General features: G+C 38.8%; 3 protein-coding genes across 4 annotated transcripts in view; 1 reads left to right on the top strand and 2 right to left on the bottom strand.

Moving 5' to 3' along the window:
• The window catches only part of LOC126374146 (protein FAM91A1), a 54,788-nt gene extending 52,802 nt beyond the window's left edge, over window positions 1–1,986 (bottom strand). For both annotated transcript variants that reach the window (XR_007567406.1, XM_050020614.1), the window contains exons 1-3: window positions 1,799–1,986; window positions 1,486–1,570; window positions 1,092–1,199 (exon numbers count right to left, since the gene is read on the bottom strand). Coding sequence is in view for 1 of the 2 variants with exons in the window: in XM_050020614.1 (XP_049876571.1) it covers window positions 1,092–1,199; window positions 1,486–1,570; window positions 1,799–1,870 (265 nt within the window). In the remaining variant the exon portion in view is untranslated. The remainder of the gene's footprint in view (window positions 1–1,091; window positions 1,200–1,485; window positions 1,571–1,798) is intronic.
• A 592-nt stretch (window positions 1,987–2,578) lies between these two features.
• LOC126374198 (ATP-dependent (S)-NAD(P)H-hydrate dehydratase-like) lies at window positions 2,579–4,338 on the bottom strand. The gene is made up of 2 exons (XM_050020701.1): window positions 3,830–4,338; window positions 2,579–3,449 (listed from the first exon to the last, which is right to left on the bottom strand). Exons 1-2 carry the CDS (start codon window positions 4,055–4,057, stop codon window positions 2,712–2,714), a joined length of 966 nt encoding a protein of 321 aa, XP_049876658.1. The 5' UTR covers window positions 4,058–4,338; the 3' UTR covers window positions 2,579–2,711.
• A 1,264-nt stretch (window positions 4,339–5,602) lies between these two features.
• On the top strand, window positions 5,603–18,635 carry LOC126374149 (muskelin). Its single transcript, XM_050020618.1, has 14 exons — window positions 5,603–5,797; window positions 6,017–6,229; window positions 6,446–6,647; window positions 7,508–7,700; window positions 8,691–8,863; window positions 9,813–9,927; window positions 10,695–10,921; window positions 12,500–12,663; window positions 13,595–13,733; window positions 14,972–15,160; window positions 15,607–15,765; window positions 16,445–16,681; window positions 16,797–16,961; window positions 17,159–18,635. Exons 1-14 carry the CDS (start codon window positions 5,628–5,630, stop codon window positions 17,378–17,380), a joined length of 2,568 nt encoding a protein of 855 aa, XP_049876575.1. The 5' UTR covers window positions 5,603–5,627; the 3' UTR covers window positions 17,381–18,635.
• Window positions 18,636–26,079: the final 7,444 nt, after the last annotated feature.

The raw sequence follows: 26,079 nt of genomic DNA, 5'->3' as shown, positions 1-26,079 counted from the left end.
GGAAGTGGTGTTCAGGATCGCAGCACGTGGAAGTCCGTGGTCTCTGCCCACCCCATTGGAAAACAGGCGTGATCCCATGTATGCGTACAACTGCACTAAACTTTGCACCAACACTTTTACTTCTCAATAAGAAAAGGAACAATACCAGCCGGTGTCCTCCCAGAGACGTTTTGCTGTAGGCAGAATAAGGAGCGGCCTCTGCACTGTTTAATCTACGCTGCGCCGATACTGCGAGCGATGACGCGATGCTCCGAGTGCACGCGAAATTTATCCATAACGCGCGTACGCACCCGTTACACTTGCTTGAACGCCGCCACCAGCTGACACTTCTACCTCCCACAATATCACGTAAACCAACCACTGGTTTATCCGAATTAATCCATATATTGTGCACTGTTTTTGTTATATTCTCCTTATATCGGAAGATTTACACCTTTATGCACAATACTTTCACAGTTTTTTGACAGAATCTTTACTTTTGACCAAAAAAATTTTTAATTTTCATAGGATCGACCGACAGATATGTCTTTTCCATAAAAGATCAAAGAACAAAAAAAAAAAAATTTTCGGAAAATCAGGTGATACAAGCCTGAAAAGTCCTTACCAACCAAAGGACAGTCTCACAAAGTTATTTATTGACAAAAAGCCAATTTATTTTATTCTTATTCTTAAAAAGTAGGGAAGGCAACAAGTTGACAGATGAATATGTTTTACAATCAGACAGCTTTTCTGTTAAATAGATTACCACTATTGCATATGGTTGCAGAGGCGGAGATGGGAGCCATCGGTATGGCAATACAGGACTGAATGGACGAGTCAAAGGGACCTGGAACCTAGCATACTTGCATTATGTTTACAAAGAAAAAGTTATTTTTTTTAATTATCAAGTCTGCATCTGAAGTTGTCTGTAATCTGTCTAATATGGTAGTAAATAGAGATTTCCAGACACAAATGTTAAATAACGGGGTTTTTATTTTAAAAAGGACATTTACTCTTATGTATATATGGTATTTAAATCTTCCCTCTCAATTTTACACATTCAGTAAAGATCAAACATACAATGAAAAGGCTTAAAAAGAAAAAATATATACCTTTAACTATCATGTCGGCCAGATGGTACGGGTACAGCATAAGTCTTTGTATGCTGCTGTGTATGAGTGTCTCATAATATTTCTTCTCATCTTTGCGGACAGTTCTTACTGCAAAAAAATCATTAAAATTGTTAATTATGTAATTCATTTTAAATAAACATTCAATATTACCACCTTGTAATGCTTATCAATAAATTAAAGAAATAATAATATTTCTAATTAAATTACAAAAATAAAATAACAAAATGCAATTTAGGTATTGCAGTTATAAATACTTTGGTATAATACTTTGAGAAAAATAATATACCTATACAGACAATTACATTTGCAACTATAAATATAAATCATATTAGAAACATATTAAATCTGCATAAAAATGATATCCGCAACTTACCAAGACTTCCTCGGTACCGCAGCTGATTTTTGATGCTGAATTCAAATATGTATCTCTCATACTCCTTGGGAGAGTCGCCCAATAGCTACAAAAAATAAGCCCTTAACAGGATAATCGTCTAATAAAGGATTTACATCCTTTGCAAATAGGTAGGTAATAAATATTTAAGAATAGTTAGTTTTAGTAAAGATTCCACTAAATTCTAGATATACATACGTTATTGTCACCAATTAACCATGTGAAGAACGCACTTTATACTGTTTTCATGCGGTATTATATAGAATACCTATGAATTATTATCGTAAGGGCTTACCTTTTTCACAGTGCCAGGCAACTGGGGCCACTGTATTTTTTTCCTAATACATTCTTCAATTTCGTCCTCCATGATAACGAGGAATTTATCTTCGTAATTGCTCTACATCGAACGCAAAGATAGATTACTGTCCTTGGATAAAATGCACCAAATATTTTGATAAGCAGAAATCAGCGAGCGAGCCAACATTGATTGTATGTACGTTCTTAACATGAGATCAATTTCGTCATGCGAAACGTTTATAAAGTGAAATTATAGCCATTTCTTTTAATCACATCTTGAAAAAAGGCAGTTTGCTTAGGCTCATTTTTTTGATAATAAAATGGATACAGTCATGGCTTATTTCCTGAAAGTTTCATAGGTTTCTTAAAATTTAATTTATCTGTTAATAAATAAAAATATAGTTTTTGAATGTAGCTTCAAAACTTCATCGTGACATTTCAAAGACTATTTTCTTTCTAATGTTGCCATATTTTAAGGTATTCTACGTACAATTCTAGACCGACCACTGATTTTCAAACTGTGGGACCAAATCTCCCTCTAAGACCAAGTTGGTCTCTCCAGCTAGTTTCAGGGAGGTTATAAATGGACCCGATATTTTGACACCCGGTATTTTGAATGAATTCCCATTTATTTACGCTAGATAGGGAGGAGGGAGGGATTGGGAGGGTTGGAGGGTAGGAGGATTTTCTTTAGTTGGGAATTTTCCCAAAATATCGGGTACATTGCCCATAGGTTGGAGCTGTAATGTGTTTTGGAGCTACAATAAAACAAATTGGGTTATGAAGTTACTGTACTTATTTAATCCAATTTAATTAGTAAAGTTACACTTAAAGAACAGTTTTACACATATATTATAGCATATAATAATGATTTATTAAACTAATACAGTATTATATAACTACATCCTCGTCTAATCACGGGTTAGAATGTATTCAAATGCAACGTGAATTTTATTTATCATGTCCGATGCTGTCATGCTTCTTCCATATATAAGATAAGCTTTAAAATTACATGTTCTAGTTAGATTTGATGCTACATAACAAGCTAAACTTTGTGCCACTTGGACAGGATATTTTACGCACAGATTTGCTTTTAGAGACCAATTATATAAAGTGGCCAAAATTCCTGACAAAATGTCCCCTTGGCCTCCAGCTCTTCTGCCGGTTCCCCCTCCTGATACATGCCATTCCAAGTTAGGAATATTTGAATGGAATTGATCTTCGGAATCTTTTACCAGAATAGACACATAATCTCCCCAGTATCTATACCAGTTTGAAGTGTCATCTGAAACACTGATCTTTAGTCTTTCAGCTTCGTAATGGTTTGGTGTGAGGATCACCCCTGGACTTGGATAATCTTTTATAATCGAGACATTACGTGATATGGCGTATAGGCCATCGGCATCTATAACTAAGGGTTTCAATAAATCTTTACAGGTGCTAATAATATCGTAAATTAAAGATAATGTTTCATTTTCACGGCCCAAGCCAGGGCCAATTACGACCACATCCATCTTAGGTAATAGGGAATGTATAACAGATCTGTATTCTTTGTGCAGATATGGATAGACGATCAAATCAGGGCTGTATGTTTTTATGACAGGTGCTGCACTGTCTGTTGTGATAACATAAACTAAGTCCGCACCGGCCTGAAATATAAATAAAGCAACTTAATTTATTAGGTACACACCTTATAAGATACACATTCAGAATCCCTCCAGCTGTGTCTGCCTGCGACTTTACTTTTGTTTAGAAATCTTTGTTTGTAAGCAAATCCGTTTTTGAGCAAAGACGATTCTTACATAAGTCATGATTAGGGGGCAGCAACTGTTGCAGTCTTCTCTGGGTTCATCTCAATACTCATTTCTAGCAAGAAATAAATAACGTCAGTCATCAGCAATTAACTCTGACTCGGTCAACGGAGCTGTGTGGGAATATTACTGACATATTTTATAATTTATCTCTTTGTGAAACTTCATCATGATGGCAGAGATTAGGAGGTACAAATATAATGCAAAAAGTAACATACCTTCAATGCTGATATTGCAGCAAAGTAGGGCGCACCAGTATATTCAACAGACCCACCGATTACTCCCACTTTGCCGGCTTCTCCTTTGTGTTTCCCATCTAATGAAGGTACTATGAATTTGCTGAACGATGATATGCTAATTTCATCAATATGTATACAGTCGTCTATAGGTTTTTGTGCAATACTTCCGGTTAATAATGGAAATAATAATATGAACAAACGCGTCATTTTGATTCAAACTTTTGTTTGTAATTGTATTAATTTGCAATATGTAGTTATGATACCTATTTAAAATATCGTAGTCACACTATCCGATCCGAATCAAGGTCAGGTACTGGATGCTATCAAGTTACATTGCACTGTTGTGGGTGGGGAACTGGTCTGAGAACAAAACTCAGTGGGTATTTGTATTAATAAACTAGCTCATTGTATCGACGCGGCACGGTAGATCACAACTGTACTTACATTCAAATAAGAATGTGAGCTATATTTTACCACGGGCTCTATAATAATGCCGAACCTGTGCTTTGTTTGTATGCATCTGCGTGGGATATATACACATTGCGCAAATTTTTATATCAATCAAATACCAGACGTAGCAGATACCTATTCACTAGCACAAATATTTCCAAATGCTAGGTATAATTCAACCACTTATCAAATTTATGTTATAGTAAATCATGAAACATTAATATTACCTACCTAATTGGTTTATAAAAAATATTTTTTCTATTAGGAAACTGACGCAAAGACTTAGGACATTAGGTAGGTAAGGTATACATAGTCAGGTCGAGAAAATACTTTCCAAGTATGTTTTTACGTTCGTATTTCTCCTTTTTCCCATTATCCTTCATGGGACCTAAAGTAAAGTAGCTACTCCATTCTATCTAACTACATTCAGAACAGCTGATAATCTACTTCTTAGGTCTTGCTGCACCACCTAACGTTTCTACCAACCTCACTGGAGCAGCGTGGTGGAGTGTGCTCCATACCCCCTCCGGTTGATTGAGGGGAGGTCTATAATGTACCCAACACTTAGCAGTGAGACATATGAAGGCTATGTTATGCTATATTACACGACTTGCTGATACTTTCATAAGTTCTGTTCGGTATAGTAGGTACCTATTTATCAGACAGTATTAGTAAGAGGAAACCGGTCCCTTTATATTATGGTTTTATTATGATTGATTGACACATTGTAGAAAATTAAATAAGTGTTATTTATTGTATTATCATACAAAATTTCCTTGTAACAATAGTAAACATATGAATTAATGTGAAATAATTAGGATGTTAATTATGAAATGATCCTTTTTTTGTGAATGTCCATATATTTGCGCCACCAGCGGCACGGCACCATTCATTAAGTCATCACTTAGATGCTATAGTAATGATAATAAAAATAAACATAAAGTAGTTTGGTCTTTGGTTGGCTGGGTAATTATCAAAAACCCTTTTTTCTACTGTTCTTTTCTATTAATAACTGTTTATGACATCGCGCTCCGACGTATTTGCAACTCTGTGTATATCTCGTCACGCTCGTCACAATCGCGTTGTGTGCAGTTGTATCGATTACAAGAATCGAGACAAATCATTTAATTTTTCATGTTGGTTACACTAAGAAGTTTGTTTTCTTTTCAACAGAGAGTTCTCACTTCCGTGAAGTTCCGTGTTTTTAGGGTTCTCAGTTGGATGTTTGCACGTGCGTGTTATTTTCAGTGACTCTATTGGTGCATTCTTAGGAAGACTGAAGATGATTGGTTGAAAATTATTAATTAGAAACAAGAACAAGCCGCTCATGCCGATTGAAGAGAACTGTCAAATTAAATCAGCTGAATATAATAAAAACAAGATAAATTTATCAACTTTCTCGCAAAAAATTGTCGCAATGGATGATAAATATGAAACTGTGAAACTTTGTTATACGATACATAAATACTCCAGTTACTCCGTCAACTACATACCAGAGTAAGTATTCAATGTAAAAAATATATTTTACTCTTTGTGAGAAAAACTCCCGGCCTTATCCTTGAAATAACTTTGTATTTATATTGGGAGGTGATATTTCGAGAGCGGTCGTTGGTTACGTTTAAATACCATGCCTCATGAGATATTCTTACTCGAAATATAAATTAACAAATTTTATTGAATCTATTATGTTATGGAACCATATGGTTTGTATTACAGGAATATTATGGTGAATAACCCATCAGACCCGCTATCCAGATGGTTTACAGACAGTACCACACCTTCTCAATACATTATGTTAAAACTGAAATCACCATCAATTGTGGAAACTATAAAATTCGGAAAATATATAAAAGCCCATGTGAGTGATTTAAAGAAGTTCCAAATTCTTGGTGGCACCGATGAGAATAATTTGTCTCTGTTGCTGTCAGCGTAAGTACCTATAGTTTTTGTCAGTATTATAAATTTGGTTTTTTTTTTAATAATTTGTTATGAACAAAAGTATAGTTCATTTTACATTACAAAGTATTTATTTTTCTTTTTAAATAAGATTAGCAATTTTTAATTACCAAAATATTTTTAGGTATTTCTTTTAATTTAATATTATAATATATTAAAATATGTTCAAACTGTTATTTTCAATTGCAGTGGTCTGAAGAAAGACAGTTCTCCGGAAACATTCCGCTTGCGTCACAGGACATTGGAAGGCCTGTACCTGCCTATACAGTACATCAAGATAGTCCCACTGCAGTCTTGGGGCCCGGCATATAACTATACCATCTGGTATGTGGAGCTGCAGGGCAAGAACCATGATGAGCTCATCAGTAATGCTCTGGACACTATCAATTTGGTAAGTTATATGTTAAAGCTATTCTTTATTTATATATACATACATGTGATCACGCCTATTTCCCGTTGGGGTAGGCAGACACCAACAAATTCCACTTATTATGATCTTAACACACTACTTTCCCTTCTTCCACTTGCATCAAAGACTTTATGCATCCATTTTCCAATTTAGAGTACTCATAACTTGAATTTATATGTATACAATTGGGATATATTTGTGAGCTTGTGTTAATTTATACTGTTGTTACTGGCACTGTTTTTTGGGAATAAATGTATTATATTGTAGTCTAATGTTATTTATGCCCAAGTCAACCATAAATATTTTAGCTATAGCAATACTAGAATAGTTTTGATAGTCTATGGCTAGTTAGTTAAGAATAAGAAAACTCATTATAACAAAATGGTGTAATTTGTTGTGCCATAAAATCAATATTGTAATTCTTTAAATCCACCTTTTTTCTATGTTGCCCTCATTGAGCTACTCGAAGGACTTAAAATTACATTATGTAGGGCAGAAATGTTACAAAAGAAATTACCATAGATAGAAAGAATTACATATGGACAGGAGGAGGACCTCATGGTGTAATGGTTCCAGTCCCATCCCAGTCAGAATGATTTTAGATTTAAATTTTCTCTTTGTGAATTACCATATTTCCATTTTCTATGTGCTATGTCAAAGCTGTACTTTTGTATAATTTATTTACCTGGATTTCTTTTTTTTTTGTATTTTGGTTCTGAACCAACCAACCAGAAAGGAAACTAGGTAGATAAATTATACAAAATGGCATTTTGGTTGGGATTGTGTTTTCCTTACTACTAGATACATGTTCTACAGCTATTTAATAATTAAATACTTTTCAGCGTAAAGAAGAGGAGGCAGTGCGTATACTATTAAAACATTTACGACGGCGGAGGTACAAGGATGCTTTTGAAGCCTTATCACGGGAGAGTGGCGTACAGCTGGAGGGACCATTGCAGGCTCGACTGTGGAATGCACTGGTTGAGAACGGAGACTACAAGCTTGCGGAGGAAATCCTTGAGGAGGCTAAAAATGGTAGGTGCCAATTATATATAATCTTATTGTTTTTATTATTAAACCTGGTTTAGAAAGTTTTTATTTCAAAAAAAATTTTTTTCTGTTTGTTTTATTTGCAAGACTTTAATCAGATTTGATACATTATTATTCAATTGTTAGAAGTAAAGCAACTAATGTCACTAGTGCCCAAGACATTCCATTCTCTTGAACCTTGAATGGTTGCTAAGGGGTATGGATGGTTGGTCAACTGTTCCATTTCCCTTTTGTTGTGCTTTTCAATTTCTTCTGCAATTGTTTATTCAAAAGTATAATAATTAAATCATCTAATTTACTAATGACTTCTACCATAAAAAAGGGATAAAAATTCTTAGTATTCTTGGATTAGTTGCCAACTCACAATTGCTCCTTACGCCATTTGATTCTTAAGTAATTTTTGCAATATTTTGTAATCATTTTAATAATGTAATAATGTATCTCTGAAGGGATGAATATATTTGATTTTGATTTGATGAATGTGGGAGGGCAAATGTGTATTGTATTACATAGACTCCTCACCAGCTATGTTTAAGTCCCATTTGAACATAGCTAGCGAGATTTACCTATTTAATATTTTTTTTCAATAATAAAGATTCAAGCACTTTATACATAGTCAATAATCCCTGACACCAGGGTCGATGAGGTTTTAGCGGCAAGGATGTGCTACCGCCAAAGGATGTTTTCGGGGTACAAGTTGGTAGTGTGACTAGGGATCGACGATCCGACAGTGTTGTGTTGGAAGTTGGATATATGCCTCTTGCTGTGTAAACTTCGATATCGCGTTTCACGACCGCTTGAAGACTGCATTATTGAATGTGGCGCCATCTGTTGCATGTGAGCGGAACTAGGTGGCCAACTAGTTGGGTCCGCTACAAGGTTGATAATCCATCGCACAACGCACACGATAGAAGAAGAATGAATCACTTATCAACCCTGTTAAACATGGTTTACAATGTAAGTTGTTCGTTGTAGAAGGCGAGTTCGACTGGTACATGTCGTGGCAGACGGCGCGGCCGGTGTGGCGGCAGATGTCCCCGTGCTCGGCGGCCGTGGAGGCGGCGCTGTGCTGCGAGCCCGCGCCCGCCGCCGCGCACGCCGCCACGCAGCGGCACCGCGAACTGTGCTGCGACGACTACAGACCCGATGTACGGTCACGAGCATCAATATGTATACACTTTGGTACCATGTCACATTAACTTTTTTGGCAAATTGAACTGTAAGTCTCACTAAATGTCAAATATGTTAGTGCGACAGAGTCCTAAAGTGGATACATTATATTGCTCATGACTGTACGGATCATACCATATCCAATAATACTGCGTATAGCGCGGCAACTCTCCGCTCCCCACCAGCTTCTTCCCCTCACCTCCCCTCGGTCTTACTTTAGTCTTCAATCGTATGGCGTCAGAAGTCACACACACAGATGCGCGATTACGACAACGTCAATGTTTAGTGTCTGTGTGAAACAAGGTTTTTTGTATGAAGTGTCCAGGGTGTGCTCCTGTTGATTACTATAATCCATTTAAAGATTACCTGAAAGAAATTGCTGTACGAGTAATAAGGCCGCCTGTTGTGAATTTCTTATATTGTTTCCTATTTTTTGTAACATAAATTGACGATTACATCCCAAAGTAGTCAGTGATACATCCATCGCCAGATGAACTAAGTACCTACGCCTCACCGAGTTTTCTGTTAGACCAACGTGATAGGTGAGTCGTATCGCCGTCTATAATGGTCGAGTCAACTGTGTTAGTGAACTGCACTTGAGATAAATTAATAACTCATTGGTGCAAGTCCAGTACAGGAGTTACACCTTTCACCTTCCCTCCTCGAAACATCAATGATGTACGTCAATTAATAGTAATAATGTTTTATCTTAGCCCAAACGAATACTTCGGTCATCGAAGCTGTACGGTCACGAGCATTAATATGTATACACTTTGGTACCATGTCACATTAACTTTTTTGGCAAATTGAACTGTAAGTCTCACTAAATGTCAAATATGTTAGTGCGACAGAGTCCTAAAGTGGGTACATTATATTGCTCATGACTGTACTAAGTGCAGGTGTATTTAGAATGCAATCGCATCGCAGGACATAGCGCCGGAGGGCGTGGAGGCGGGCGAGTGCGAGGCGGCATGCGGCGCCGCGTGCGGCGGCCGGCCGGGCCCGCGCGGCGGCCACCAGCTCGTGGTCGACGCCGGCACCGGTGACTACCGCACCCTAGCACATACACCTCCCTATGACACATACACAAGGCTTTTTGGCGGGGACGGTTGCTTTCTTCATTGAATAATCTAAATAATCAATACGAAGTGGTGTTTTGTGGTTAGTGATCGCATTAACTTAGTCAGAAAACATTCGCGATAGTGTTATTATATTGGAATATTCAATAAACAAAGTGTACCTATCTATTTTCGCTTCGTGCCAACAAGCCGCTTCGTAACTCGAAAGTTTGTGCGGACTTTTGAGCTAATTCGTTTGGGGTTCGGAGTAGGAGTCTAACGGCAAAATTAACTGGTTCACCCTGGCCGCAAACTAACTTCATCGGGTTAGATTGCTGCCACATAAAACTCTTTCCGTTAGGTACCCTTTTTATTTTTTTTACAATTTCTAGTCAAATTAATAACTATTTACTAAACGTGTTTTATGACGTGACTTATTGTTGGTTAGCCGCAAATTAACTACTTGGCCGGATTTTTCTACTTGGCCGAAGTTAACTACTTCGCCGGAATTAACTTCTTAGCCGGACTTACTAAACGTCAAAACACGAAATTACTATGGAATTTTATGTAAACACAACCTGAAACGTCATAAAAAAACGGGACAAAATATCGGAACTTATTACTACAATTTTCTTTATTAGAATTTATAAATAGGTTAAACAGAAGAAAGAAAACGCTTCTTGTCACCTTTAGATCTGTGTTTTGTTGTTATTTAGTAATCAAAATTTCATAATTTATTTTCTTCTTACAGGTACCCTATACCTATTCGGCGGCTGGAACGGCACGGAGGATTTAGACGACTTGTGGTCGTTCGACACGAACACGGAGCGCTGGTCGCTTCTATGTCGCCACAGTCACTTGGTAGGGGGCCCGTCGCCGCGCTCCTGTCACAAAATGGTGTTCGACCCTATACACCGGCGGCTCTACACATTGGGGAGGTACCTTGATAACGCGCAGCGAGTACCGGCTAACATGAATGTGAGTACGACACAACTTTTAAAATAGAATAGAATATAAATAGTTTGAGGAGCTCGGTGGCGCAGCGGTAAACGCGCTCGGTCTGCGATTGTTGAAGTTAAGCAACTTTCGCAAAGGCCGGTTATAGGATGGGTGACCACAAAAAAAGTTTTCATCTCGAGCTCCTCCGTGCTTCGGAAGGCACGTTAAGCCGTTGGTCCCGGCTGCATTAGCAGTCGTTAATAACCATCAATCCGCACTGGGCCCGCGTGGTGGTTTAAGGCCCGATCTCCCTATCCATCCATAGGGAAGGCCCGTGCCCCAGCAGTGGGGACGTTAATGGGCTGGTGATGATGAAGGGACAGCGTCCTGTCGAACATGACGGATCATCTGTAAGAGCGATAGGCTGATCACCTATCATATAACGGTTTATCATTATCCACCTTAGGACTATGTATCAAAAGTGGCTGCAAATACTTTCTTGATTATTTGTAGTTCTGCCCACCCCTTCGGGGAATACACACATAAAAATAGAATACACATACATACAAAAAAAAGAAGAAGGAAGAAGAAAAGCAAAAAATAAAGAAGTAAAAAGAAACGAATACCGAACGGTTCCGAACGATTTCTTGTCATTTCTTCTCCTCAGCCATAACACCTTGCGAAATTACGTAAATTCTAAAATGTTACATTGGCCTTCAACAAGTTTATCCATAATAATAAGTTGAATAAATGATTCTGATTATCGAACGGTTTCGTGAAGAAGTTATTTAAAAGTACTCGTATAGTGAACTGTTTTAAGACAGTAGTTAAACAAAAACTTTACAAAAAAGGTTATTATAAAGTTAGTGATTATTTAGAAGATATGAATGCATGGGATTAACTGTTTGAGAACTGATATTAGGCAGCTAAATTACTCAATTGTATACCAATATTTTATGTTTATTTTTATTTTTTTAAAGAACGTCTAGGGCCCTATGCCGAGGTTTTTCTTGCAGCTTCTTTTCCCCGGCTATACAGGTTTTGAGAAGCTGCAGTAGTTTTAGGCGGATGAGACGTTCGTTATGTAAAAATTGACGATTCAAAGTGTAACTATGTTACCTACTGAATAAAGATATTTTTGAAATTTAATGATAAGTCACGGCAAAAAAGCCCAATAAAGGGACGTATAAGCATTGTATAGTTGTCAATTTATATTCATGGTATTACTATTCTATTCACCTACATGTCAATCAACTGTTAATAAAATTTGACAACATGAGCTACACTTTAAAACCATTTTGCGTCAACTATAACTGATTTCATTTTTAGCGCACTAAAATATATTAGTGTACGTATGTCTAAGTTGACTCAAGAATCATTAGTTCCGTTTAGTAAACCTAACTTTCATAATAAAAGAAAGGCCCTGAAAGTCTTTCTAAATACGCTAATTTTAAATTTCAAAAGAGAAACGTTACCGATTTTCGTCTAGTTTTTAGTATAACGTAATAAAGATATTTTTGAATTTGATTTTGACCCGGCTTAAATCCGTGTAACTCGTCGGATCTGTCGCTCATATTGACATTTCAGTGTGATCAAAACATGCGCACTTTGTTCCAGAGCGACCTGTACATGTACGACGTGGTGAGCGGCGAGTGGTCGCTGGTGCAGGAGGACACGGCCCGCGCGGGGGGCCCGCGGCTCGTGTTCGACCACCAGATGTGCATCGACCCCGACACGCACACCATATACGTGTTCGGGGGCCGCGTGCTGCCCGCCAACACGTGAGTAACATAAGCTCACGACTTTAACCCAATTGAGGTAGATAGACATACATCCATCGCAAGACGAACTAAGGGTGGTATTAATAAACCAATCTCAGCTTCGAGACGGCCCTCAAGATCATGTCAATGTGACAGTTCTCATACAAAAACAGAGACTTGAGCATGATCTTGAGGGCAGTCTCAGCTGAGATTAGTTTATTAATACCACCCTGAGTGTCGAAGTCTCAGCTTTCTGTTAGACCGCGTAAGGTGGTGACCCGTATCGCCGTCTATAATGATCGAGCCTTTAAGATAAATTAATAACTCATTAGTGCAATTCCTGTACCAAACGCAAAAGTAGATTTTTACGGATCACAATGCCGCCAACCTTCAATAGATTTAGAAGTTATGTAATCAATCAATCATTCCCCTCAGTATTCGTCACGGTGACATCGTGAACACCCTGTATATGTAGTCTGTGTATAAAAACAATGACAAAAAAATAAATATTTTAACACACGAAAAATGAAACACAAATTACAAACACGAAGCCTGTGGTGGATGACTAGTCTTTTTTTTTAAATATTGTTACATAATTATTTATTAATCCCGGTGGGGATATATCACAAAAATCACTGTGATCCCTAGTTTGGTCAGGACGTTACAGGCTGATTACCTGATTGTTCGAAAGTAAGACGATCCGTGCTTGGGAAGCACGTTAAGCCGTTGGTCCCGGTTACTATTTACTGATGTAAGTGAGTAATCGTTATATGAGCCATTTCAGGGGCATTTGGCGGCTCAATCATAACCCTGACACCAGGGTCGATGAGGCTGGCATTCCACCTCACAACTCTCACGATAAGAAGAAGAAGATTAAATTACAAACTGTTATTGTCCTTATCTTGCTCAGAACAAACTTAGCCATTTGTGACATAGTGTCCGTTTGTGTCAGCGAGGAGGCGGCCCTGCCCGCGTACTCGGGCCTGTACGCGTACTACATGGACACCAACTCGTGGCAGCTGCTGCTGGGGGACAAGCACGAGCTGGACGCGCCGCAGCCGCGCGTCAGCCACTCCATGCTCTTCCACCCGGTGAGCTGTATACTATACTAGCAGCGTATGCTAGCCTCAAGTGTCTTCGCGTGAAACCCTACTGTTAAAACTAGAATCTTCATACAAACTTTGCCACCCCTTTTTACCCCCTTAGAGGATGAATTTCGCAAAATCCTGTCCTAGTCAGCACCTACGTCCTAAAAGGAACCCCCATGCAAAGTTTGAGGCTCCTAGCATTTGTACTTTCCGAGATTTCGTAATTAGTGAGTCAGTCATTTGAGTTTTTTATATGTAGATTATGGATTCCTTCCAACATTATGATACTATTAACAATCCTGGAAGGCTTGGATGATTTCGAAGCCAACAATTTAATCTATATGTGGTGTGACACCAACCGGCGATTATCGGTTTATGCACTATGGGAGTGCACCCAAAGACAATCCCCGGTTCGTGTAGGACTATTGCAGATTATGGAATTAAAGGCAACTGGGCTATTAGGTTAGGGGTTAGTGGACCGGGATACTGGGGCTAAGGGGAACTATGGCGCCTGCTCGACTAATTTTAATAAAAAGAACTGTATAAGACCCGTCCCCTCTTTCCAACTGGTACTTTATACGTTTTACTGATCTCATTAGTATCTATAGAAAGAAAGTCGTCATAGAGAAAATATATCAACTTGCTAAGTCGCTTCGAATGAGATATGTCTGGAGTCTGTTGGTTGGAACAATGATGTATCAGGAAGTACCCAAAATCGTTCCCTAGAAACCCGAATTTCGACTAAACCACGCTTATTTCGAGATACAGAAAATATTAACTTGCTAAGACGCTTCGAATGAGACATGGTATAAGAAGACCAGGTATGCTAAATCCTATGACAAGCCGCCATTGCTAGCCCATTGATGACGTAAGTGTTACCATTCAAGTGGTATCTCCAACATTCTAAGGACACGAATTTTATTATTGAAAATTAAGTGAATTACTGATTAATGTATTTAATTACTAATATTTGTCACGTATACAAAAAATCATTAAAACTGTACGTAAATCTTACTAAAAGTACCAAATTTCCTTGCAAAGTAAATTAAAAACATTGGACGTGGGTAATTATTTTTTTACGAAATGGCAACGCAGGGTCGGATGTCGTTAGCTGGGCTAACCTTGAAAATGCTAGGTGTCAGTTTTGAGCATACCTGGTTTTCTTATACCATGGAATGAGATAAGTCTGGAATCTGTCGGTAGAGGAGGACGTTTTGACTCATCGTCCTTTGGTCTTTCAGGTCCAGCGGCGGCTGTACATGTTCGCGGGGCAGCGCAACAAGGCGCACCTGCTGGACCTGTGGTGGTGGGACGTGGGCAGCGGCGAGGCCCGCGCGCTGTGCAGCGCCGCCGCCTGCCCGCCGCCCGCCGCCGGCTTCACGCAGCGGGCCACCATCGACCCCGACACCGACGAGATGTTCGTGCTCTCCGTACGTACCATGCATACACTCTAACGCGACTACCCACAAAAAAAACAACAAATAATAAAAAAATGTGCTCGTTATCAGAAACAGTTGCATTTTTGGAACTTTCGTTTTTGTCTCCGCACTTTTGTCACCACCCGGGGCGATACAGGGTTTCTAAAAATGCAACATTGAAGCAATTCATCTAAAAAGCAATATTGCAATTTGACATTTGCGCATATAAAAGTAAGTGCGCAATGCAAACAAATGTCAAATAGCAATATTTCTTTCTTAGGTGAATTGCTTCGATGTGGCCGAAAAACCGGACCTGTCAAATCCTTAGATCTTGCAAATGACAAGTTCTGATACGTGAAATAGGTATATAATTTCGATCGTGACTTAAAAGCGAACTGTTCAGAAACAAAGCCCTTGGTTATCAAATGAAAGGACTTAATCACAATATCTGTCCGCAGGGCATGAGCAAAGAGAAGGACAAGCGCGTGTACAACACGCTGTGGGTGTTCTCATTGAAGCGGCTGACGTGGAGCTGTGTGTACCGCAACGACACGGTGGCCCCCAACGAGCCCAGGCCCAGGTTCGCGCACCAGCTCGTCTACGATCCTGTTAAAAAGGTTTGTAATAGCACTCCAAGTTGGCAGTGTGACTAGAGATCAGCGATCCGAAGGTGTCATGTTGGACGTTGTATATCTGCGTCGCGCTGTGAAAATTTCGTTAGCGCGTTCTAGGACATCGGTCAACGCCATCTGTTGCACGTGTATGGAACTAGCTGGTAAACTAGTTGAGTCCATCACAATAGTATAGCGTAGTGCAGATGCCATGCTCAAATTAATCATTCATGAATTGTCAATTGATTGATCTAAAATCTTCCGGAATGGTTGTGAATATAAAACAGGACGCGTTCAACTGTTTGACTTCCAGCCGAGGGATCGTCTCTATTCCAACATGATGGAGTGATTCGTTATCAACATGCATGCATACACACATGCAAGATCACGCTTATATCCCGTTGGGGTAGGCAAAGGAACCACGGAATTCCACTCATTACGACTCCTGATTTTTAACACACCATTTTCACTTCTTCCACTCTCATTAAAGTCAACATACAAGTTTATCATAATCTATTTTAAGACAGAAGAAAGTGTTTAATGGTGTCGTTTGATTAATTGCAGTCTTGTTTCTTCCGCTATGTATCACTAAATCAAAAATCCAAATTGAATAAGAAAACTGATCAAATCTTTAGTTTCCATGCGTAGAACTAATCGGTAATTAGCTGATGATGGTTTTCTTCAGATCCACTACCTATTCGGCGGCAACCCGGGCAACCAGAGCAGTCCCCGGCTCCGTCTGGACGACCTGTGGGCGTTGCAGCTGGTGCGGCCCTCCATAGACGCGGTGTTCGGCAACGCCCGCGCCGCGCTGAGGGAGGCCTGCTACCGCGAGCTGTGCGCCTCCGGGCACGAGCTCGCGGCTCTGGACTACCTGAGGAACCAAGTCAGAGACGCGCTCGACCACTGTGACCCCAGTCAGGTGAGCCAACACGTTTGAAACGCGTTACAATAAGAGCACGAGTGACAGAAACGTATATATTCTTTTTAGTATTGAGTCTGTGAATAAGTGTTCACCCCCAGTACGTCCCCCGCAGGTGTCCCGCTTCCAGAAGCTGGCGACGGTGCTGTTCTCGGGCGCGGGCGAGTGCGGCGGCGGGCCCCCCGCGCCGCGCGCGCTGTCCCCCCGCGCCACGCGCGCGCTGCAGCGCCGCCGCGCCGCGCAGCCGCCGCACACGCACCTCGCGCATGCGCTGCACGCGGTAACTGCACTGCTGCTGCTGCCCCTACACTGCACACACACACACATGCACATACACACATACATACGACCCCATCACCTCCCAATTAAAATTTTCTTTGATAAAACAAGTTGGATGCATAAAATATACTATGGTACAAATCACAATACGTGTAGGTAGGAGGTACCTATTTATTGTTATTTTACTAATGTTGTCAGGTTCTCGGCGCAGACGACAGCGTTCCGGAGCCGGTGCAGCCGTTCGAGGACGTGCCGGTGGCGGCGCCCGACACGTGGGACGTGGGCGACGACGCCGAGCCCGTGGCGCCGCCCACGGAGGCGCGCGACCGCCGCCTGGCGCTCTACGACGCGCTCGCGCAGTACTTCCGGCCCAGCGCCGTGCCGCCACGAGCCGACATCTGCGATCTTGTCAACTTGTAAATCTTACTTCTTCTCCTGTGATTTGAAAGTATTCAGACGTAACCATAGGCGGCGACATAACATGAAACCCGTGCAGTTCCGTAGTGGAGTCTCTGTTACCTGGGAGTCATAGGCCACATTGAAGCAAGTCATTTAAAAAAGCAATATTGTTATCGATAGTGTGTTGACATTTGCGCAGTTACTTTTATTATGCGTGAACGTCAAATTGCAACATTGTTTATTTGATGAATTGCTTCAATGTGGCCTTTTTAGTGGAAAAATATGACACCAAAATACAAATACCGACTGCTTTTTCTTCTGGCGGGACTTTATTACTGGACACAACTATTTTCCCGCTTAAAACTTGTAGTAGTCTACGGACTAAGGAAGTTGACACTTATCCTTACCATTTGTATGGAGCAAGTCTTACATAAACTGCCATTGAAATACTAATTATTGTGACGAAAAAACAATGAGACTAATTTACAAAAAAAAAATCGTATTATGAAAAAAATGTGCTTGTTGCATGTGGTTGATTATATAACCAAACTACTTTGTAGTTATACTTTTTTAAACAATCTGGTGATACTACGCGTTACTTTCGATTTTTGAACTGCTGGGCAGTTCAGATAACGTGAAAAAACGATACATTACCAAATGTATGACATCAAATTATTACGTAAATGCAATGATAATGCAATAATGATACAACAAAATTATTCGTAACCACAATATATTTACTGATGATAATAATTTAATTAATAATAAGGCACATTTGTGTTATCATGATACTATAACTTATAAAATACATTTTAAAATTACATAATTAATACAATATAATAAGGTTCATTATCATAATTATAAAATAAAGTACATTAACATTTCTATTTATTATTGTATCGATTCGCCGTATTCTTATATTTTTTACTCATAGTTATCGTAATTTTCTGGTCTTATAAATTCTACTTTAATGTAATTCTTATCGTAATTTTAAAATTCAATATTTTGTAATAAATATTTCAGAATTTAGAGTAGGTTAGACATTATATGACGCTAAAACTATTTATATCATAATATGACTATGCATTTGTTATTATTTAATCATTATGACTATAATCCACGGAATATCTTAATGTTCTGTATTGCTAATGTAAATATGATGCAGTCTTACACAGATAGAACGTAAAGCTATGTTTACTTGCGATGCTTATGTTTAGTTGTTTACTTTACTTGAGATTAGTCTTCAGCTAAAATAACATGTAAATTACCATTTTTATTTATTATTTGTAAATTATTTTTGTAATGGGGTAGAAGACGTGAATACATAAGTGTGATATTGCGGATAGGGAACAGTGAAGGACGTTGCTATACTGTTATTTGATTAGCAATGCAATAAGTTGGCAATAAGCCTCTCTTTCGTTAAATAGGTTATTTGACTGAGTCAAAGATAAATTATAAAATGCTAATCTAGAAATACAAGCCAGTCTAAGATAATTAAATTTCAATCTCATTTTACTTTTCAACTTATTTTCGAATTTTATTTATGTAAGTAACAATGAGTATTACGTTTGACCGCTTTTATTGATAACGCCACAGGATAGTATTTCCATAAAACTTTCGTTTTGACGTTTCGTAAAAAGTATCTCATTGGACTAGGTTGTCAAGTAGCCTATTCTATTCGATTATTTTATGTAACTGATTTGTTCACACATGTCTAAAACATTAGACTCGGAAAATTGTATAAATCATTCTCTAACGCGCAACAGTCTTATGAAACAAACGGTACATTATCGTACGTTCAAAAATCTTATTCGAAAGGATTTTATAGATAAGGATATATCCTTGTAATCGCGTAATAGTTACTGCTAATAATGGCTCCGATTCCTGCAGACACTAAGATCAGATGCTCATTTTATTTTACGTTATACCTTGTTATTTTCTTATCCGCCGAAAAGGGACGGATGATTGACAACTGTTAATTTTAAAATGAATAAATAAGATAGGCACCTGGCTCATATGCAACCCGTTTGACGTGCGCTGTCAACTTAATTCTGTCGGGGTATTGGCCAATATAAAATTTATGGTAGCGTTTTATTCCGGCCTAAAATTGGTTTTCTATAAATTTTATGCCTGTCGATTACCCGTCCCTTTTTTTGAGCGGATAAGAAAATGACAGGTATAACTTAAAATAAAATTAGATGGTGTGTACGGGAATCAGTACTAATATTAGTGCTAACAAACTAGGGAAGAGGCTTTAAGGGTGGCTTAAAATTGTTAAAAATTGACTATTTGTTTACAGACTGTGATACGATTGTTATAGTCAGTAGTATGTAATTAGAGGTGGCAACACTTTTGTCGATTGAAAATCTTGAAAAGTAAGCAGATGTGAAATACGTAAATGAAATGTTACAATATGTGAAAATAATTCGTGGGTAATGTTAATGTAAGACCATATTATTAGAGATGTTCCGACTGTGTGCGTTACCCCAACAAGAAAGTATCTCCTAGAGTTATATGAGTAGAACGTATAGTTGGTGCCTTATCTGCTGTAAATGTGCCCCCACATAAAAAATGTGTGCCCCCTGTCGTTTCGAAAAAAAAATCGAAAAAACGATTCTTGCTGGGGTAACGTTTTTCTAGCAGGAAAATTCTAAACGAATGATCGGAGAGAGAAAAACTGTGCATGGCCAGATAGCTTATATGTGTGCCAAAATGTGCCCCCAAAAATAAAATCTGTGCCCCTTCAGATTTCCGAGATATTGCATTTCCTGCTGGAGTAACGTTTTGATGAATAGTATATCTCTAAAACCATTGCATGTGCCCCTGTAGAATAAACATACGCGAGTAGCTCTTAATGTGTGCCCCTTTGTGCCCCAATTAGATTTTAGAAAATATTTATAGTTTTCAAGTTATCGCGGTTTTATGAAAACCCGAAAAAACATCGCAGCGCCTAAATGAGACAAGGCATAACTTCGCTGAAAACTGTATTCGGTCTTTCTTGACGCTAATAATAACCATACAAAGTTTCAAAAATGTTCATGCATGCGTTTTTGAATAATCTTGCTAAAAGTAAAAACGATGGTGTCATAACTTTGACGGCAAAATACAAGGAACTGGCACAATCCCAGATGTGTAGGTGTAAACCAAAATCTTGTGCCTTTAGTCAAAAATATATGGTGAAAATATTGAGCTTCAAATGTTACGCATTAAGTAAATATAAACAAAAAACCAAAATATGTAAACAACGGCTGGTTATCCGACCAAATCTGAATGACTACTAAAAAGCGACGGATTCATACATATCGATGACCTTCTTTACTTTACTCACTAACCGGTTCACACGTGTTGTGCCTGAGTACACTGAAGTAGAAAAGTAATAACTAATAAAATAAAGTTGTTATTGGATTATATTTTAATAGCTGTTTCTATGACCTTACACATGATTAAGTACATTTATAAGAGCCATTTTCAAATAAAATGTACATGTGACTAACATGCTCAAAATCGTGACCAAACTGTTTTGTGACATACCTGTATTTTTATACTAATGTAAGTCACATTTATTGTAAAGCAGAGTTAAAACTATGTTTCATTTATATAGTCACAAGGTGCATTTAATATATTTTTTAATTAGCCCTCAAAACTTTTGAACGCGACTGTAAGGACAACAGCTTAGGTATAATACGTCCAATAAAGAAGGTCCTCGTTAAGTATGAATCCGTCGCTTTTTAGTAGTCATTCAGATTTGGTCGGATAACCAGCCGTTGTTTACATATTTTGGTTTTTTGTTTATATTTACTTAATGCGTAACATTTGAAGCTCAATATTTTCACCATATATTTTTGACTAAAGGCACAAGATTTTGGTTTACACCTACACATCTGGGATTGTGCCAGTTCCTTGTATTTTGCCGTCAAAGTTATGACACCATCGTTTTTACTTTTAGCAAGATTATTCAAAAACGCATGCATGAACATTTTTGAAACTTTGTATGGTTATTATTAGCGTCAAGAAAGACCGAATACAGTTTTAAGCGAAGTTATGCCTTGTCTCATTTAGGCGCTGCGATGTTTTTTCGGGTTTTCATAAAACCGCGATAACTTGAAAACTATAAATATTTTCTAAAATCTAATTGGGGCACAAAGGGGCACACATTAAGAGCTACTCGCGTATGTTTATTCTACAGGGGCACATGCAATGGTTTTAGAGATATACTATTCATCAAAACGTTACTCCAGCAGGAAATGCAATATCTCGAAAATCTGAAGGGGCACAGATTTTATTTTTGGGGGCACATTTTGGCACACATATAAGCTATCTGGCCATGCACAGTTTTTCTCTCTCCGATCATTCGTTTAGAATTTTCCTGCTAGAAAAACGTTACCCCAGCAAGAATCGTTTTTTCGATTTTTTTTCGAAACGACAGGGGGCACACATTTTTTATGTGGGGGCACATTTACAGCAGATAAGGCACCAACTATACGTTCTACTCATATAACTCTAGGAGATACTTTCTTGTTGGGGTAACGCACACGTTCCGACTACGGTTTTGGTCGATTACTTTTTTGATTTGGTTGATTAGGTCGGCCTAAAAAGCAGACTTTAAAAAAAACTTTCAAAAGTTCAAAATGTGCATGAAATTACGGTTGTTGTAAATATTATTTATATTTAATGTTCACCAAGTTTTTATTTTAAGTATTTTTTGCATATTGAAGCTGACGTATGCTGACTAGTCTGCTTTCCCGCTAGTCGCCACATCTCTACTACATATTATATTAAAAAGACGTAACTCGCGTATTTGCATACGATGCATCTCAGAACGGCGATGCATATAGTATGAGACGATTACTACATTTTCGATTCACGTTTAGTCATAGCTTAAATTCGATACTTTGTGTTGAATAAATTATACTTAAGTGTCAGTATTCAATATGGTACCACTTTTATTTTCTCGTGATTGTTTTAAATACTCGAAATTAATTGTAATTTCTTTTTTACTTTATAAATTGTACTACTCCATGAAAATAACTGCCATCCAACAGCGGGCGGCTGGCCTTTTGGAAGATACGTATTTTGATACGGCGGTAAAGTCATCGTGGCATGACCTTGTAAATACCAATGTTTAACTAATAAGAATAATTTATGATTTTTGTTTAAACATGTAAAGTATTCTCAGTCTGTACGACGTAAATAAACGTAATGTAATTATTTACTGGAATATTGAACTTGTTTACCGCTGCATTTATCTCATTAAAAGCGCCCACCCGCGTCAGACTTTTTGTAGGACAGATAATCGGGCCGACTTTTCCTCCGATTCTTATGCCCGATTTGTGACCGATACATTTCCGAACATTCCATTTTTCACCGATAATCTGATCGGTCGGGATCCACCGTTTTTATTTCTGGCCAACTTTTTGTAAGACGTAGGCGTTGGACTATTGCGAGCAGTACGTTCTGTTTTTCTCCTACAAAAACTCTGTCGCGGATTGTCTGACGTGGGCGGGCAGCCTTATGGGGACAAGAATGTGAAATAAAAGACGAACATTTTAAATATAATAATTTATTATTCTCATACATGATTCATATCAGTCATCGCGACAACACGGCGTGCCTTGAAGTTTGAAAATAAATCGCTCTGTCCGCCATGATATGTTCCCGAGGCTATCTGTCGGTCTTCATATCTAACGATACTGGGACCACAGTACACTCTTGAAAGCTCATAAGTTACTCCCGATGAGATTCAATATGCAAAGACATGTAATCTGACGCGATTACTCAACAAAATTGACCATCTTGTCAAACAAAAGTATAAGAATCACTATGACAGAGTGAACCATCAAACTGTGCAATGTTCGAGGCCGAATTGACGTCATACTCAACTACTGATCAACTGAATCGCGATACTGGGAACATTCATGCTTCGAGTTGCTCAAACCTCAAATCATGTGGCAATACAAGATAAAGTAGCGGGCGTTTCATATACTCTTCTTCTTTAAATAATAAAAATCATAATCAATAGTTTTCTCTATAAAATAATATATCTATGCCTAAGCAAAATAAGTGATCTAAAGTGTTTAAATATAAAGAACATATTTGGTTAATCGCTCTTAACACCACCACCCGTGGCAGCAGACACCGAGCGACGCACCGACTGCGCGGAATATGTCCAGCGCAGAAAAAATATATATTGCACACTCGGACGTAATTCGTATAACGCGGTAAAACAGGTACTTGTTATCAACATTTTTTCTGCACTAACCATATAGTCAAGATAAACTTTAACAATTAACGTTAAGAAATAAATAAGTCTAAAATAATTTCATGATGTCAAAAATATGTCAAGACCAGTGATGTGCCGGCCCCAGGAATGTTCCCAAAGTGGGAAACTCTTAACAGTAAGGACCCTGGCTGCATTTCTTTTTCAAATTGTTCTATCTCTTACTCCGGTCTTATCTGTCTAAAAGTTAAAGCTCTTTTTATATAAGTTTTGTGCCTGTTTATTTTCGGGAACTTTCCCAAAGTGGCACATCCCTGGTCAAGATGATTTGGGTAAACATAACAATGTCAAAAAGGACGAATAAGTAGAACATGAGTAGAACAGTGAACCAATAGCAATATATAATAATACAGTAAGTTATTATGTGCTGCTCGTACAACCCATGGCGATATGATGTGAGGACGACCGCGCGGCCAGCCCACGTGACTTCACGCCGCCCGGGCACTGGCCGCGCCGAAGCAACAGTGACTAGACATAATACAATAACGATGTCTGCTGCTAAGCTAAGAATGAAAATATAATACTTAGAAAAATAATACTAATGCTAATATTGGTAAGTCGATCGTTTAAGTACACAAATAGTGTTCTATGATAGAAGCTAATACATAATGATAATCTAAAAACAATAAATGCAAGGCTATGGTCCAGGCGGCCTCTGAGGCGCGCCGCTTTGAGCTATGCAAACAAATTATGCTATCAAAAGTTAATATTGCAAATCAATTTCACTACCCGAGAACAGGCTCAGTAACCTACGAAGTATACTTGAAGGTTAGTATAATCTAGCTCTATACCTAAAACCAGTAAAAATACCTACGACGGGCGAGTGCCCACTACATGGAACGGTTGAACTAGCCTAAGTCCAGAACTAGGAGATAAACGACTACGTCATCGACCGGCCTCCAAACCCTAGCACGGGAAGCTGCCTATAACGTAAATAAATTGTAACACTTCAATAACCATTTTATGTAAATTTTGTCTTATTATCATAGAAAGCTGGTCGCCTCTGAGCAATAATTTTGAGCAATCCGGAAACTGCGTGTTCATTATTACAATGTTTAGAGGTAACAAAACGAATGTAGAGGACGTATAGTGTTGTTGAGAGCGACCAGCCGATGGACAAGAAGTGGACAAGTGTGGCTCGGCCACAGGACGGCAGGCCAACAAGGATACACTACCAACACTAGAACAAGATGGACGAAACTATCTGCCAGAGGGCCACAACAACGCAACAAACGTATCAACTACAACAGATTACATAGTCTTTTTGCGCACACAATGGATGGAAATCGATGATTATTTTTTAGAAATTTTTAATATTTTGGACGTACTAAATATTCGTATTGAGTAGAGGATCTATAATATAGGCGAATCTTTCGATTCCATTAAATATGTATATCATAAAAAATAATGTTGCACGGTTTTATTATAATTCCTGTTTAACCACAGACAGTATATAGTAAACTCTGCCTCTCACGCGGGATATATCGTCATTTCTCATAAACAACGGTGATAAATTCATTTGCGTATTAAAATACACTGATCCTATTACAAAAATACTCAATAATCGATTTGATGACGTGCAAGTACATTAAAATATGAGGATATTTTTATCAAAATATGTGATTAAGTGTAGGGCGTGGGGTGAAAAACATGTAAAACAGACGTCGCAATATAGATCGCTTGAGAGATCGGCAAGATCGGTAACGCTAATAAATGTCAAGTGGAAGCTTAACGTAAGTAAGTGGTGACAAGTAGCGCCTCGAGCGCGCGGCCCCGCCGCCGGGGCCGCCTCACTATAATCAGTCAACTTTAAATACAACACCAACCATTTAATTCCTGGAGGAGCTCCGACGATATAAAGTTTAACTTTATTCATCTATTTTTATTTTTCCTAGTAACCTAAAGCGCCGCGTCGCCGATGAAGTGCGCTATTGCACAGTTTGACGGTTCACGGGAGGGTCGACGCGCGCGGCGCCGGCGACGCGGCCGGCATCAACGTAACGATCGACGGAGCCCCTCCGCCTAAAGTTATTGGTACGATTAATTAGTTTAAATTTTATAAAACGTATAAATAATTTAGTCTCCTAAGAACCACAATTATAAAAAAATCGTTTAACCATAATCATCACGCCGAACGGGCGGTCGCGTATTACAACTACGTATAAATTCGTGTCGCTGTCGACGGCAGCGCGAACACATCGAGCACACTCGACGAGGGTCGGGCGGCCACGTCGCGCCGCGACCTCTCACTTCCGCGGGAGAACACGCGGGCAAACGTTTCGAATATAACAATTTAGAATTGTCACGGAGCCGGGAATACGAGCGCAACGCACCGGTCACCCCAGAGTCTGTGCAAGGAGAAGGTTCATAGCGGGATGCGTCCGCGGGGCGGCGCTCGCGGGCGCGGCGGGGCGTCGTGCGCCAGCAGCGCCCGCAGCGCCGC

Source organism: Pectinophora gossypiella, chromosome 17, assembly GCF_024362695.1.
Source record: "Pectinophora gossypiella chromosome 17, ilPecGoss1.1, whole genome shotgun sequence".
Taxonomy (NCBI): domain Eukaryota; kingdom Metazoa; phylum Arthropoda; class Insecta; order Lepidoptera; family Gelechiidae; genus Pectinophora; species Pectinophora gossypiella.
This window is presented reverse-complemented; position numbering and strand designations above follow the sequence as displayed.